This window comes from Babesia microti, chromosome I (genome assembly GCF_000691945.2).
Source record: "Babesia microti strain RI chromosome I, complete genome".
Classification (NCBI taxonomy): domain Eukaryota; phylum Apicomplexa; class Aconoidasida; order Piroplasmida; family Babesiidae; genus Babesia; species Babesia microti.
In genome coordinates this window covers 228,832-243,030 of record NC_027205.1, presented here as the reverse complement: position 1 = coordinate 243,030, position 14,199 = coordinate 228,832, and the positions used below count along the sequence as shown (strand labels likewise).

At 33.1% G+C, this 14,199-nt stretch overlaps 5 protein-coding genes and 1 non-coding gene across 6 annotated transcripts; 1 reads left to right on the top strand and 5 right to left on the bottom strand.

The window, feature by feature from the left end:
• Positions 1-655: 655 nt before the first annotated feature.
• BMR1_01G00670 (Uncharacterized protein KIAA0195) lies at positions 656-6,425 on the bottom strand (the record flags this gene model as incomplete). The annotated part of the gene is made up of 11 exons (XM_021481641.1): positions 656-1,261; positions 1,283-1,423; positions 1,498-1,664; positions 1,687-1,933; positions 1,955-2,035; positions 2,060-2,254; positions 2,928-3,637; positions 3,864-4,446; positions 4,467-5,141; positions 5,669-6,343; positions 6,366-6,425. 11 exons carry the CDS (start codon positions 6,423-6,425, stop codon positions 656-658), a joined length of 4,140 nt encoding a protein of 1,379 aa, XP_021337304.1.
• Positions 6,500-8,079, bottom strand: BMR1_01G00655_2 (hypothetical protein; the record flags this gene model as incomplete). The annotated part of the gene is made up of 5 exons (XM_021481635.1): positions 6,500-7,152; positions 7,235-7,542; positions 7,563-7,757; positions 7,803-7,972; positions 7,993-8,079. The coding sequence occupies 5 exons, from the start codon at positions 8,077-8,079 to the stop codon at positions 6,500-6,502; spliced, it is 1,413 nt and encodes a 470-aa protein (XP_021337303.1).
• A 55-nt stretch (positions 8,080-8,134) lies between these two features.
• On the bottom strand, positions 8,135-10,176 carry BMR1_01G00655 (RNA polymerase II subunit A C-terminal domain phosphatase; the record flags this gene model as incomplete). Its single annotated transcript, XM_021481628.1, has 3 exons — positions 8,135-8,265; positions 8,463-8,718; positions 8,986-10,176. 3 exons carry the CDS (start codon positions 10,174-10,176, stop codon positions 8,135-8,137), a joined length of 1,578 nt encoding a protein of 525 aa, XP_021337302.1.
• A 249-nt stretch (positions 10,177-10,425) lies between these two features.
• Positions 10,426-10,543, bottom strand: BMR1_01G00646. The gene has a single exon (XR_001160975.2). It is a non-coding gene; the product is annotated as a 5S ribosomal RNA (ribosomal RNA).
• Positions 10,544-11,019: 476 nt separating this feature from the next.
• On the bottom strand, positions 11,020-12,066 carry BMR1_01G00645 (TBC domain containing protein; the record flags this gene model as incomplete). Its single annotated transcript, XM_012791754.1, has 4 exons — positions 11,020-11,187; positions 11,208-11,313; positions 11,337-11,401; positions 11,422-12,066. The coding sequence occupies 4 exons, from the start codon at positions 12,064-12,066 to the stop codon at positions 11,020-11,022; spliced, it is 984 nt and encodes a 327-aa protein (XP_012647208.1).
• On the top strand, positions 12,101-13,837 carry BMR1_01G00640 (NOL10, ENP2, ribosome biogenesis protein ENP2; the record flags this gene model as incomplete). Its single annotated transcript, XM_021481617.1, has 9 exons — positions 12,101-12,133; positions 12,156-12,202; positions 12,224-12,494; positions 12,515-12,603; positions 12,625-12,729; positions 12,750-12,997; positions 13,019-13,256; positions 13,280-13,589; positions 13,610-13,837. The coding sequence occupies 9 exons, from the start codon at positions 12,101-12,103 to the stop codon at positions 13,835-13,837; spliced, it is 1,569 nt and encodes a 522-aa protein (XP_021337301.1).
• Positions 13,838-14,199: the final 362 nt, after the last annotated feature.

The window sequence follows — 14,199 nt, the reverse complement described above, 5'->3', positions numbered from 1 at the left end:
TCTCTAACATATATGTGTAAATTCGTGTTTATAGTTTTAAAGTAAATAACTCTGCTTTTAAATCCTACACTATTATACAAAGACACAATATTATATAATTATTTTTATTTTTATGGAATTTGTGTATTAATTTAATATATAAACTCTATGAATTGCGTCAAAATATCTACTATTTTGTATAATTTCACTTTAAAATCTATAAAATTGTAAATATCGATATGATATAATGGTATTTATGATGTGTATCATCTTGTATCTATTCCATCACGTAATAATGTATAACTATTATACTCTAATGTAACAAATGTTACTCTATGCAACTCATATGCGCATCATTTTACATTATTATGCATTACAAGTATCGCATAATCATTCGAAAAATAATTGGCAGTAACAAACAATTATCATTTTCTGAGCAATATCAAACAGCATGAATTTATTGCTTAATACAAATGGATTAGTATTGTTTAAATAAGTTATTCTATATTAACTCTCCAATACACTGCTACATTGGTTTAATTAATATATTTTACATATAATAAACAACAGCGTAAAATAAATGTGTAAGATGATAATGTATTATTACAATGTTTAAAAGATTAAAATTGTAATAATAGTTCATTAGATGCGAGTATAATACATATTGTTAAGTGTATCATTTGGGACTCCACATTCCAAGCTTTGTAGAGAATAACAACCTAAGATACTTTTGCTCGTCGTTCTTATCGATAATCTCCTTTGCCTTAAAAATTTCTTCAATCAATAGCAACACCGGGGCCCAAAGCGAGGCAATTATAATGGCATATTTGCTGTAAAATATTTTGTAACTTCTAATGCGAAAATACACTAGCAAGCTTTGCAATAGCAAGATCCCCAAACTTGCTAATAACCATTTGACATTTCTACAAAAACCAATTGATAATATTCCTTCATAACGACTGACCCATGAGTGTGAACTGAGGATGATGTATATTGTCGTAAACATGCAGGTAAATTCTTGAGTTATGGCAAATATATCGATATTCTCACCAGCGTTGGTGACACTATTTTTCAAGCGCCGATTAATTTCGTCGATACAAGAGGCACTAGATGCTACTTCATTTTCCCATTTACCTTTGATAAAATTGCATGGCACAATTTTATTTACCGCATTGTCATGTGAGATGGACTGTATTGCTATATTTTGCACATCCCATAAGCTGTACATGAAGAATATACAAACAATTAGCATATTTGGTATTATACGACAGATCGTTTTTATCTAAATCAGTATTCAAATTACAGGCCAAAGGGGTATTTTGCGCTTGTTAACTATATTTCTGCTGGGCATCCTCTCCATAGTACCGTAGCTTGAAGGACTAGCCATTAAACTGGCAGACAATAATGGTATGTAACAACAAGTAATTAGAGATATATTAGAACACTAAATTATACGATTATATATGTGATTATATGGAAAAAATATATAAATTGTATTTTTTTAAATATAGTACCTACCCTGAGTAACGGAGGTGACCTAAGAGCAATTTCGAATAAAAAGAGCAATATAATGCCCCCAAAACTGGTAGTTGCAAATCCAACAGCCTGCTGTACGTTGCTATCTAACCTTCTGGCCTCCTTGAAAACCTCAAACAACATTTCCATGACGAAATACGGGTCTGCCACTAAATAACGCATTATCCCCACCTTTGTGAACATGTGCAGTTTTTAACGCACAGGGTAAACTAGTTAGTGAAGAAGACAATTGTAATTCCGGAGACATAGGCTCGAAAATATGAGATCTAGCTATTCCACGCCATCTTAATCCCTTGCAAAATTTACAAACGGGATGGTATCCCAACGAAATTGATAATGATATATCTGCTGCATGGAAAATAAAAAAATTGAACGGTCTCAATCCACTGCCAACACACATAATAGTCTCTCCATTCTCCTATGTCATAATTGTAGATACCCTTAAAATTTTCATCATCTGTACAATGTTCATCACTGTGCAATTGAAGAACAATGAAACTTTCAGTGGTATATCATCTATCTGAATTAAGCCTTGTTATTATACCTCATTTATATGCTTACGAATGTTCTCGATTCCACTGGGGAGTACTACATTTCCATCGCGATTAACTAATGTAGCTGTCCTAGATTCTGAAAGTGACATCATGCAATTCCAATTAGTTTCTAATCCCAACATGCTACCTAATTTCTTGGTGCTCTTTTCGTCTTCCTTGGAAAAGTATACCATCCTAATGCCCGCCTAAGTGAGAAATAAATTATAGTGGAAATTTTAACGAGTGTAAAAGTATCATATTTACATGTATATAACAATGTTATGTACAGGAGACCATTGTTGATACATGTAGATAGCTTTGTAATAAATTATATAATAATAGCAAGGGTAGTAGCTGCTAAAATACTCTTCATCAAATAGCCAAACTTTTGACTATGTGTTACCCATGTAAAATAATCATTCCTAAGGTAATATTGGCCGTCATTTTCCATCATATTAAACGACGCGTACCAAATGTAATGTTTATATGTGTTGGATTCTAAGCCTCTGTTCACATTAAATGGAAATTTATACATTATGCTGCTTTAATGACCTTTGCTATTCATCATTTTACGATTTGATTCTCAAAAAAAATACCAGACAAATAATTATATTAAAATAATACTTTCCAATTATACCATGGGCGTAACTTGATTTATGTCGATACATTCTCAAACGTAAAAATATCGTTTGGAAATATACCGTAAGCCCATTCATTTACGGAGTATTCATATTAAGTATATGTATATGTATATAGGTTATAGGTTATAGATTGCTTGTTTAGGGCTTAACATTCTGTTATTAGTATGCATTGTTTCAATAATTAATATATTAATATGACCTGACTATTTCACCAAAACGCCACTTTTTTCAATCTTACCTCATGCAAATTCTGTATTCTTGTAGGCACTTCCTTAGGGCACTGCATCTTTGTAGCAAACATGCCAAGAAAGCAAAGGTTGTCTAGCGATTTACAAAGTAAATCGCCTATAAAGGGGGGAATGATATCATTTTGTGCAGCTTTATCAGACTCATAATCAGAATCATTAGACTCTTCAAAGTGCGGAGTCTTAGATTCTTCGCAATTGGCTATACTGGACGATTTGCTGTTATTGTTATGGTCCGATCTGATTACGTCAGTTTCCTCAGAGTTCCAAGACCTGGTGAATTCATCATAAGGGGTACTACTCCTAGAGGTAGCGTCTTCCTTACCAATCACCGACGATGACAACAATCCCAAATTCTCTAATGGTATATATCCACTGAAATCATTTCCCTTCTTATCAGACTGGGATCTCAATTCTCTATCAAATATAATGGGTATTTTAGACGTAAGATTAAAGCTCTCAAACGCGTTTATCCATTCATTTCGTAAAGGGTGTTGTGTGAAAATCATATCCAAGTCTCCATATTTGCATAACTGAATAAAGTGTGGTCTGGAGTGCCTCATAGGCTCTGTTAGCCCAATTGTTTTAAATTTATCATTGGCGGATGCGATGCAAAAGATACTGGTGGAAGGTAAATTGTTGATTAGTATGTTAGATTCCGTTAGTGATAATGGTTTATAGGCGTATGCTATTGGTTCCATTCCTACATAAGAAATATGATGAAAGTGAATGAGTGAATTTTTTACGATTTAAAAATGTACCATTAGCACATAGAATTCATATGATTACAACTAAAATGAATATAATTCCAATCTTGCAATGTAATATTTTAATATTTGCGGGGTATAATTCATTATAATTAAACAAATGTGGATATTTCTGGGGTAATATAACAATTAGCACTAATGACTCGTAATTATGCAACTCACCTGAAGAAATCCATTGTATGCTGAGATTTCTTATCTTCCTCTTCAAGCCTCTAGTCAAAATATTCATGTTAAAAACTGCATCATCGTTGGTCATGAATTGCATTTTCGTCTTAAAATCGAACAATAATGACACCTTCCCCTTGACAAAAAGTTGAAAGGTGTTGCACTTCAAATATTTTACTATGAAAAAAACGAGAGCTCCATCGTAGTGCTTTGCATTGCGGGGCATATGATCAATTGCTATAATGGTGCGTATTATTCTAAACTTGCGGATATATTTTTTGCTCAACATCATTCCCACGGCCAACCCGCACTTGCAGTCATTATATGGGCCCAAAGTGCAAGAGTTGGCAAAACAACCAAGGTATACGTCTTCCAGCTTGGATGGTTGAATATGAAGCGATGGGGTTTTATACCTAGGTATTTGGGTAAAAGAAGCGGCAAAACAAATTGGTCTTAGTATAGGTTCTGATTCTTTTTCCTTATCACTGGTAAACCGTATATATTGATTCCCAGGGTGTGCTCCACTATTGGATTCATGTACATCTAGGATCAACAAATCTGTTTGGTATATTGGATTAGACTAAGTAATATAGTACTTACTCGCTGTGCGTCAGACTGGATAGAGACAGTGGCTTCAGTTGTTGTAGATTTATCTTCACTGAAAAGTCTTTTTAGTTGGTTGGATTTTTTTTCACAGTGACAACGGGAGTGTTTCCAAGTTCTAGATTTAAAGGGTATGGCAATTTCCACAGGCTGGCTTGAAGCCTCAGACAAAATTCCAATGTGATCCACAAAGCACAATAATGTAACAGAACTCAGCGTATTTAGTAGTGAATCACGACCGTCAAACCCTCGCATAAATACCGAAAATAATTCCTTCAACTGTCTGAACAAGGGAATTTGAGAGGCGGCCATATCAGAATCTACGGAATCTGCCGAACTAGACAATTCGAAAGTTGAAATGTGTGATGATTCAGGATCCATTTCACCCATGAAACGACTCTCATGGTGCCATTCGAATAGTGACTGGAGTTTAACATTACCCCAGACTTTTATCCATCTACTAAGGGCATCCTTTATTGGTGAATTACATAAAAGTATGACATAAGCAGATATTGTATAGGAACGCAAGGTAGGATAGCTTGGGAAGGCACCAGACGCAAAGTAGGAGATCAAAAACATGATAATGGCAAGTGTTATTCCAAAGTAAAATAAGCTCCAGGAACCAATGTGTATGAAAATGTTAGAATCACTGATATCCCAAATTGCCTTGTTCTGCATTATACAAACATTAAAAATATAATTAAGGGTAGATGGTTAAGCGTTTGAGCATGTTTACTAGCATTTAAACTTATATTATGTACATGTAAAATTAATTGGTACATTTTTAGTAATAGATAAACATATTAAACACTAGTGTAATATATTGCATATTGTAGCTATAATGAACTTAATAAATATAAATCCACCATCATAACCAAATCAAACATCAATAAAATGTATATATTATTATAAATTTTACAGGGTTTTTTAATGACATTTTTGATGATATGCTTAAATAATGTTACTTTGGCATATAATAATGTTTCATAAAATAACATTTATAAGAGTTAAACATATGATAAGGTATATAAGTTGAAGATGAGGCAATCAACGTAGAATATGCTAATAAATTGGGATAATAAGCATTCTAATTGCACTAATGTTGGGATTTATGGTTTAATGTGTATTATAGTTTGCAATATGATATTGATATATAATAAATTATTTAATGCAAAAATGATAATTGTATTATATCTTACTTTGGAAATATATGAACACTTCTCAGACTTATTTTGTTTAATTTGGTCATCCAAAAAAGTTGAAGTATCAATTTTTGAATCTAATGAATCCAAAAATGTATCCAATTGCGCGTCACAACCGAATCCTGTGCTAGTCCATGTATTGTATAACAAATTAATATTGGTATCCTGGCCCAAAATATCAGGTAAGGCGGTTGTATATTTTGACTCTCCTGTCTCAACATAAGAATTCTCAACTTCACAAGGTAATGGGTGGCCCTGAGGAATCTTAAAAACATCTCCAGGCACAATTAAATTTTGAGGTAATCTCATCCATTTCCCGTCCCGAAGTATAGGTAGCAAAGTTGAACTAGGAGGGTCTATTAAGTATTTAGGTTGTTCCAGTTCCACATGGTGAATTTGTTCCCTTTCCTCGACTGATTGGACAAATTCGTTCATAGTCTCATATAATCTTGCTGCTTTGCGGCGAATTTCAGTCTTGAATAAGACTGATTCTATTATGACATTGATCGTGAACCAGGGGATTATACCAGCAAACATCTGCCAGTTTAACCTAAATTCTGGGACCAATAAAATTAATGCGACAATAGAGGATATATTCCCAGGGGTTATTAAGTGGAATAAGTGACTAGATAAACCTTTTTTATTCTTTTTCTCATATCTTAATGTCTTATCCTACATAATAATAATCACTGACTCGTATATGATCCAGTAACAATTTTTTGGCTTCCTCAGTAGTTAAACCCTGTGGAACCATTATGGCAACAATAGTTCGGGAAATTTTTAATACAAATTACTAATGTAACCTAAAGAAATGTATTTTGATAATTATTATGCGCGTTTTAAACTGCATTGTTGCAAATCAATTGTATCCATAGTAGTCAGATTAAAAAACGTACATGATGGGTCTGGTTCATCAGTGACTACACACCATGTGCGGCCGCAAAAATATGTACCCACACTAAGTAGTTGATTACAGAGTTTTTTATTGTTTTTACATTGATTTTGATCAATAATTTGATATTTTGTTGAATTAATACTGTCTAAGCCTGGAAAAATAGCTTTTTGTGCGGCACTTATCAGCAACTCCACTCTCTGCCAATTTACATTCCTCAAAGCATGTAATTTAATCAAATAAATTAAATCCATCCAAGACTTCCAAATTTGCCTGATTTCTGTGAAATCGTTATTTCCAGAACGAATCATTTTGGAGCAAAAATCCATCAATCCCTTGATACAGACCATTAATTTGTCAGGAAAATATTCTAACATAATGTTCAATGATTGGATATAATAACTTGGCCGATTAATTCTATCCATAGTATCATTTTTTGCGATATTCAACAGTTGTAATAGTGGATCTAAACTGTATCCATATGTTACACTGGTATTGCATTGCGTGGTTGCAATATTGTTTATATTGCGTGGATCAAATTTATCATTATATACCTGTAAACGTGTAGTTAGTGATTTCCATGAGTAGTCTATATGAATTTGATTTTAAGCGTAAAAAATATGTTCAAGAAAAAAATAATTGATGTTTTATAGTATTAAATAAATTCTTACCAGAAATATTAAATTCATTAATTGCATTATCAATCCATCCATCAAAATTAAAAAGTAATGCGACAGCCCTTGAGTATAGGTTTAGTGCGAAATTAAACCCCCTTTTAGTAACAATTTCATCGACCCACTTTAATCTATCATTCACAAAATTATCACAAGATGACACTAGTAAATCTAGTGTTATCATTGCCACAAATTTATCATTGTTATATCCATCAACATTTGTTCGCCCTTCAATCAAACTTTTAATTATGTAATAATTGGAACTTGATGAATTGATTAATCGGATAAGCTGTGATTGAGGTATCCTAGATAAATAATTTGGTACCAATACTTGCGTATCAAAAGTTGTAGTAGATACCTAATAGCCTGGTTAATGCTGTGAAAATCTGGCAATTCTCCATGGCAACAGCGATGTCTCAGCTGGATTAAATTCTCTGGAATCCCTAAGTCCCTAGCTATGACAGAGATGCTTTTGGCATAGAGCATGGTTTGCCCCTGATCAACCAACAAATTCAATGACCTGATTGATTAATGGTTTTATTAGTTATTCTAGAAAAAAAAATACCTGATAAAAGCCATAGATAATAGGCTAATTTTATGCCTATCTGCATATAAATAATTGTAATTTTTTGCATCATTCGTAGGATCCATTTGTTCCTCGACGATTTCGTATAGAATTATTTGTGTAGCGGCCACCGCTGCTGGTATCACACCCCTTATTTGCCATAATTCAATCTAAATAATTTTATAAATACTTGCTGCAATGCATTGATATATTGTCCATTAAGCAAATTGTCACAAACACTTATCAAATGTTGGTAGCTGTACCAACCTACTTCCATTTGAGAGGCAAACTACTTATAAAAATTACAATTGTTACATAAGTTACAATTTTCATTAACCAGAGCCGGCAGATAGGTCCCAAAAATTACGATATGGCTTAGTCCATAGTGACGGGTTGTACAGTTCCTCGTCATCTCCCCTCACCCAGGTGTATATGCATTTATCCAGCCACATTAAATGGACGTCTATTTTAATAGAAACAAAAAAGTGAATTAAACATTTTTAAATCTAATATTCCAATTATTTGTTATTTATTGAATCATGTAATACGTAAATGTGTAGTTTGACATTATTTATTAAATGATAAGTATTATTTGATGATTAAATTGTTAAAACGTTGGCGTGTTAGATTGTTTTTAAAATAATAGTAATGTTTACATACCTTTTGTGCCAGTTTTATCATTTGTATCACCACTGGTGGTATGTGGGTTTAACAACAGTTTATGAGTTATTGAATCGTTATCATTAACTATTGTTGCGCCAAATGCCTTGGCCCATGCGATATAATCGGAATTAATAAAATCGCATCCAAAATCTTGAGTATTGAATGACAATTTTACACCCTTTAAAATTTGAGATCGAAATTGATCCATTACGGTGCCCAATGTAACACCGGACCTTTTAAAAGATTCAAGACCCTAAATGATTAACTATATTTTAATTATATAAATAATTGTTTAAATTTTCGCGATTTAAATCAATAATGTACAATATAACAACTATCCGTGTATAGTAAGTGTGAATATAATAATATAAGTAGTAACATAAATTACATGTGTTCTACAAGGAAAAAATCATTTCATAAAAAATAGCAATTAATATATAATAAAACTATTAGATTGTACAAATGGTATGAAAATAATTTTCTTTGTATTCAAATTTAATATATTATCTCGTTTACTCACCACATCAAAATTATTAGCTTTAGCCGAATCTTCAAGCTTCTGAAAGAATTTTTCATGAAAATTAATCAACAAGTTACCCAAAATAAGTAACATTTTATCATTATCAACTGGTGATTCGTCTAAAAATTGGGAGGATAAAGTATTTTTATCGTAGCAAATTTTATCACCCTTTACCGCTGTATTATAAAATGATTGGTTAGATGCCGCAGTAATCATTGCAGTCAATGGGTTGTGTTGTTTAGATCTTTCCGAGAAGTAGTAGTAGGGGTGGATTTTAAAGAAACCCGCGCCAGATAAATCGGCCCGCCAAGCATGTTCACAGTCATCCACAACACATACAATCCCTTGGTAGTTGGGGAAGATTCGACTGAGTGTCTTCCTAGAATTTTGAGAATCTGAACGGGAAAATATTCTGTTCGAAAATAACTTTCCCTGTGGATCTAATAGTGATAAAGCAGCAGTAGCATGTTCACTCGTGCCCATGGTAAATAGATAAAGTTGGTAGTATTTAGACATGGCATCTAGAAATTCGGAAACACCTGGTCTCAGACGATATAAATTGCATCTTCCTCCAAAATAAATGGCTTTAAAATCATCATTGCTATCCAAAACTTCATTTTTATCCAATGTTTTCGCGTGTATCAGCGTGTTATCTAGATCTAACACCAAACATAGTAATCGTTTGATTAGCAATGAGTGCAAATTCGATTCCTCCATCTGCCTGACAAAAGTAGCAGAAATTGACATTGAAGCTTCGTTTGTGATAAATCCCGGTTTTACAACATCATCAATGTCAAACGAATCTTCGGTGATATCTATTTCTTCATTACAATCGGCGCATAGTCCATGTACCACAACTGAATGGTCACAAGTAAGCTGGGTTATTGTGCCAATTATCAAGTCATATGAATCAATAACACTGTCATTTGCTAAATTCCTTCTCATTGTAGCTGAAGTGCTTAGTTTTGGCGCTTTAATCACGTTTTTAGAAGTATTGGTTAGCCTCCTTTTCTTATCCGAGTGATCAATATTATCGTTGATGTAATTATCTTTTGGTGGATCCAGAGGCGTTAAAACAGCCAGCATTTGGCCCGAAGTAATAGGAGATTCATCCGATGCGATCCATGAAATTTTTGCCGGTAAATCGTAAGTGGTAGGCACTTTAATGTCGTAAGGCAATTCAAAAGCCATTGGTAACAATAATCACAGATGTTGTGTGTGGATAAAAGGTGTTAAATACCGTAAATATGTTGATTAAATTGATAAGATCCCATTGATATCGAATGAAGAAGATAATGTATTTTAGTTGTTTAAATAGCTGATGTTTAATCGCAAAGCATAAACGTTGGGATTTTTAGAACGCAGTTTTGGTGGCTAAAATCAGTAATTAGATGGTGAATTGTGAAATAAATTATCCATGTTGTGTAAAAAAAAAGGTTCAGGAGTCAGCACCCAAAGGTGTTCCCGGGCGGTCCCCCACCCCAGTACTATCCGGGCCTAGCGCTGCTTGACTTCGGAGTTCGGATGGGATCCGGTATATTCAGCGCAGCATGGCCGACACCGACGGCTCCCTGTATTACATTGTACAGATCGTTTTGTAGTAAAATGGCATGTCAACACTAACCTTCTTTGCTGTACATGTAGGTAGTATACCATATTATAGTTATTTCCATTGTGTTGTTTCACTGCATAGTGTATAATTATTATTTGTATTTATAAAATCATTTTTATAATTAATGATTTTAACTATATTAAATGTATAATTTTTTTATATTATAATAACAATTTATAAATTTTCGGTTAGTACATATTTCTATACATAATTTTATACACATTAAATCGTTATTAGCGCACATAAATTGAACAATCAGTAAATATTTTAGTGATAAAGGCAATCAATTAAAGTTTAAATTGTGAAATTCAAGTCAAATTTTGTACAAATACAAGCTATTTTGCTGTGCGATTAATAATCGTATTAATAATATTTCAAATAAATATTACTAAGATGAATATCAGGTAATATAACGTAAAGAATTACTTCATTTTATCGATAAGACAAAATGTATTTGCGATAATTTGGTACACACAATCAGAATTTGGTGTACTAGGGTAGTTGAATAGTAATTGGATGCATTCATTTGTGTCACTATCCATTAGCTTAGCTTTGATGTGTAAAAGCATAGCAATGGTAAAATAATTTATCTAATTGAGAATTTGCTTACAAATCTTAACGATTTACATGAAGAGAAGTCCTTTATAAATGCATCCCAAATAGAGATTGTATCATGGATAGTATGTTCCCTAGCAAATATTATCCTGATCCATCGCCTAAGTTAAATATTTTGTGTTACATCAGGAAAACATGTGGTTCCAACTTTATTTGGGTCAATTTATCATACAATTCGATGTCAATATTCTATATAATTATGAATGTACCTTCAGCAATGTGTGGAAAATGTGCTCACAAGTATCCACAACAATAAGTTTGTCACCTGTACTTACTATTTCATTGTAAAAATCCTTAATACCAGTATCAAGTAACCCATGCATCATAGTATAACAATTACTTTCAATGTCCAAATCTATTGATAAATTGTCAAATGTATCCTCTAAAATGTGTTCTGAACAGACGAGCAAACAAATGCCACAAATATCATTGAACCCCTGTTTATAACCTAATTTACAATTTTCCTTAGCCAATATGTATAGAACCCTCTGCATTGATCGTAATACGTTGGCATTTGTGAAAAATGGGTTGTCTTGGAATGTGCGTTTTACATCATTAGAAATTAGATTAACCAATTGCATATCTTCCTGTTCCTTAAGCCAAGGATTAAAACAGCTCTGGGCCAAAGGATGAAATACCTGGGGACTTAGGTCCTCAATTTTGTCGTTTACATTGAATGGTTTGTGTAGTTCAATTAACTTTTGGTAGTTAATATGCTGTATATCGATATATTGTTGCAGTTCATTTATATCCTTGAAGTTAGAAGGTGAAAGTAGACTTATCCATTGTAAAACGCGTGAATAACCAATGTTATAGGTGTTAGAATCTGTCATTTCATAATGTGTAATCCCCATATAAGTCTATATGTAACGCAAGCCAGTATATACCATGCTATCCACTCTCACTACCAATGGCAACAAGGTAATTGCACTTATTTATTTAGATATATACGCTTTTTGGTACCTCTAATGATGACTCTGCCAATTATAGGTATATTGGGACTTAATTTAGACGAAAAGTTGATATAATTAATGATTTTGAATTTCCAAAATCATGCGAAAATATCACAGTTTCATCTGATGGTCAATACATTCTAGCTTCCGGGACTTATCCTCCACAAATAGCCATTTTTGATACATTAGAACTAACACTGAAACATCGGAGAGGAATCGATTACCACGTCATTAGATCGCAATTCCTAACCTCGGACTATAGAAAGTTGGTTATGCTATGCGACAACAGATACATTGAAATTCATAATCAGGGAGGGCGCTATTATTCAGTAATATACAATTAATTCAGTTTAGAGTCCCTAAACAAGCTAGGGATATGGCTTATCTCGGTGCCAATGCCAATCTATATCTGGTTGGATCTGCTAATGATATTTACAGGTATTTATATCAGTTATGTAGGATGGACTTAAGCCTTGGAAAATTCAATATACCATTGGAATCCAGTGCAGATGAGATCAACAGTATCAGCATAAACAAATCAATTCCCATATTCACCATAGCTGGGTATCTATTTGTTTATATAGTAACGACGGAATCCTCGAGACTTGGGATCATAGAAGCGATGTAGTCGTTTCCAAGTTGAATTTCGCCATTGATAATGACATTTTATGTTGTAAATATTCTGACAATGGTATGAAATTAGCCGTGGGAGATAGTGTTGGTACAATTCGTGTCTATGATATAAGAAGCCAAAATCCTTTATGGGAGAGGAGCGATATAAACAAATTCCCAATCAATAATATACAGTGGTTAGGGTCTCACGATGATATGGGTAGTGAAATGGTTAATTTAGACAAACACCTTGCTTGGTCTAGCCGTAAGAATATAAAAATATCAAACGCTGAAAACTCTGCAAGCGTTGCTACAATTGAGTCAAGTTACGTTATTGCTAATCCCTCAAAAAAAACGTCAACTACAATCCCGCAGATTTCATCATTTACATTTTACCCTAACAGTGGTTTATGTTTTATTGCTAGTGACCAATCAAAAATAGCGAGTTTTTATATACCTTCCATTGGCACTTCACCCAAGTACACTGATAAATATTACATAGGTGGTGTTCCTTCCTGGAAAATGTTACTGAAGAATTGTCTTTGCCAGTAACCGAGGATACTGCTAAATCGGGTAAAATTGTGACAATCGGTAATTCTATGTTCATTACCGAACAGCAATTGGAGCTGTGGTCTGCAAAGGAACTTCTGGGGACAAATATGGTCAAACCATACCTACATGGTTACTTAATTGACAAACCCCTATATAAAAAAATTAAGGATGCTTTTGATGAGTTTAGCTATGATGAGTACAAGAGGAAGAAAGCAAGTGAAAGGCTTGAGGAAAAGATTAAAAAATCAATGCGTATTCCTGTAATTAGTATTTCATTTAGATTTGTAATAAGAAGGTTAAAGTCAACGAGGATTATGCTAGGCAATTATTGGAAACTTCAGCTGCTGCCACTAATAGTACTAGCATCGGCACTAGTGCCAAACAAATTAAGAAGGTCAAAGAAGCGGCTTTAAGGGCAAAGCAGGTGCTAGAGGATGACAGGTTTTCAAGATTATTTACGGATGAAGACTTTTTGATCAATCCAAACGAAGTTCAGCACGGTAAATAGGCTAAATGAAGTTAAATTTATAGAATCAAAATTTTTAACTTAATATGCTATATGTAATTGCATAACTTGTATAATAGTTTGATATCTCAATTAATTTTTTGTAATATTTAATATATATTAACTATTAGTTAATAGAATAATGTTATTTAAAATAATTAAATGACTGAACTAGCAAGTTGTAACGTGATAATGATGAGTGACAAATTGATTTAAAACATTTTGTGTCAAAAGATCGGTAATTAATTAAAATGTGGATACATTTCGCAATTATTGGATGTTATGTATCATTCGTTATAATTACTGCCTAATTTGCATAAATTACATGTATTTTATAGAATTATAACTGAATAAATATATGACTA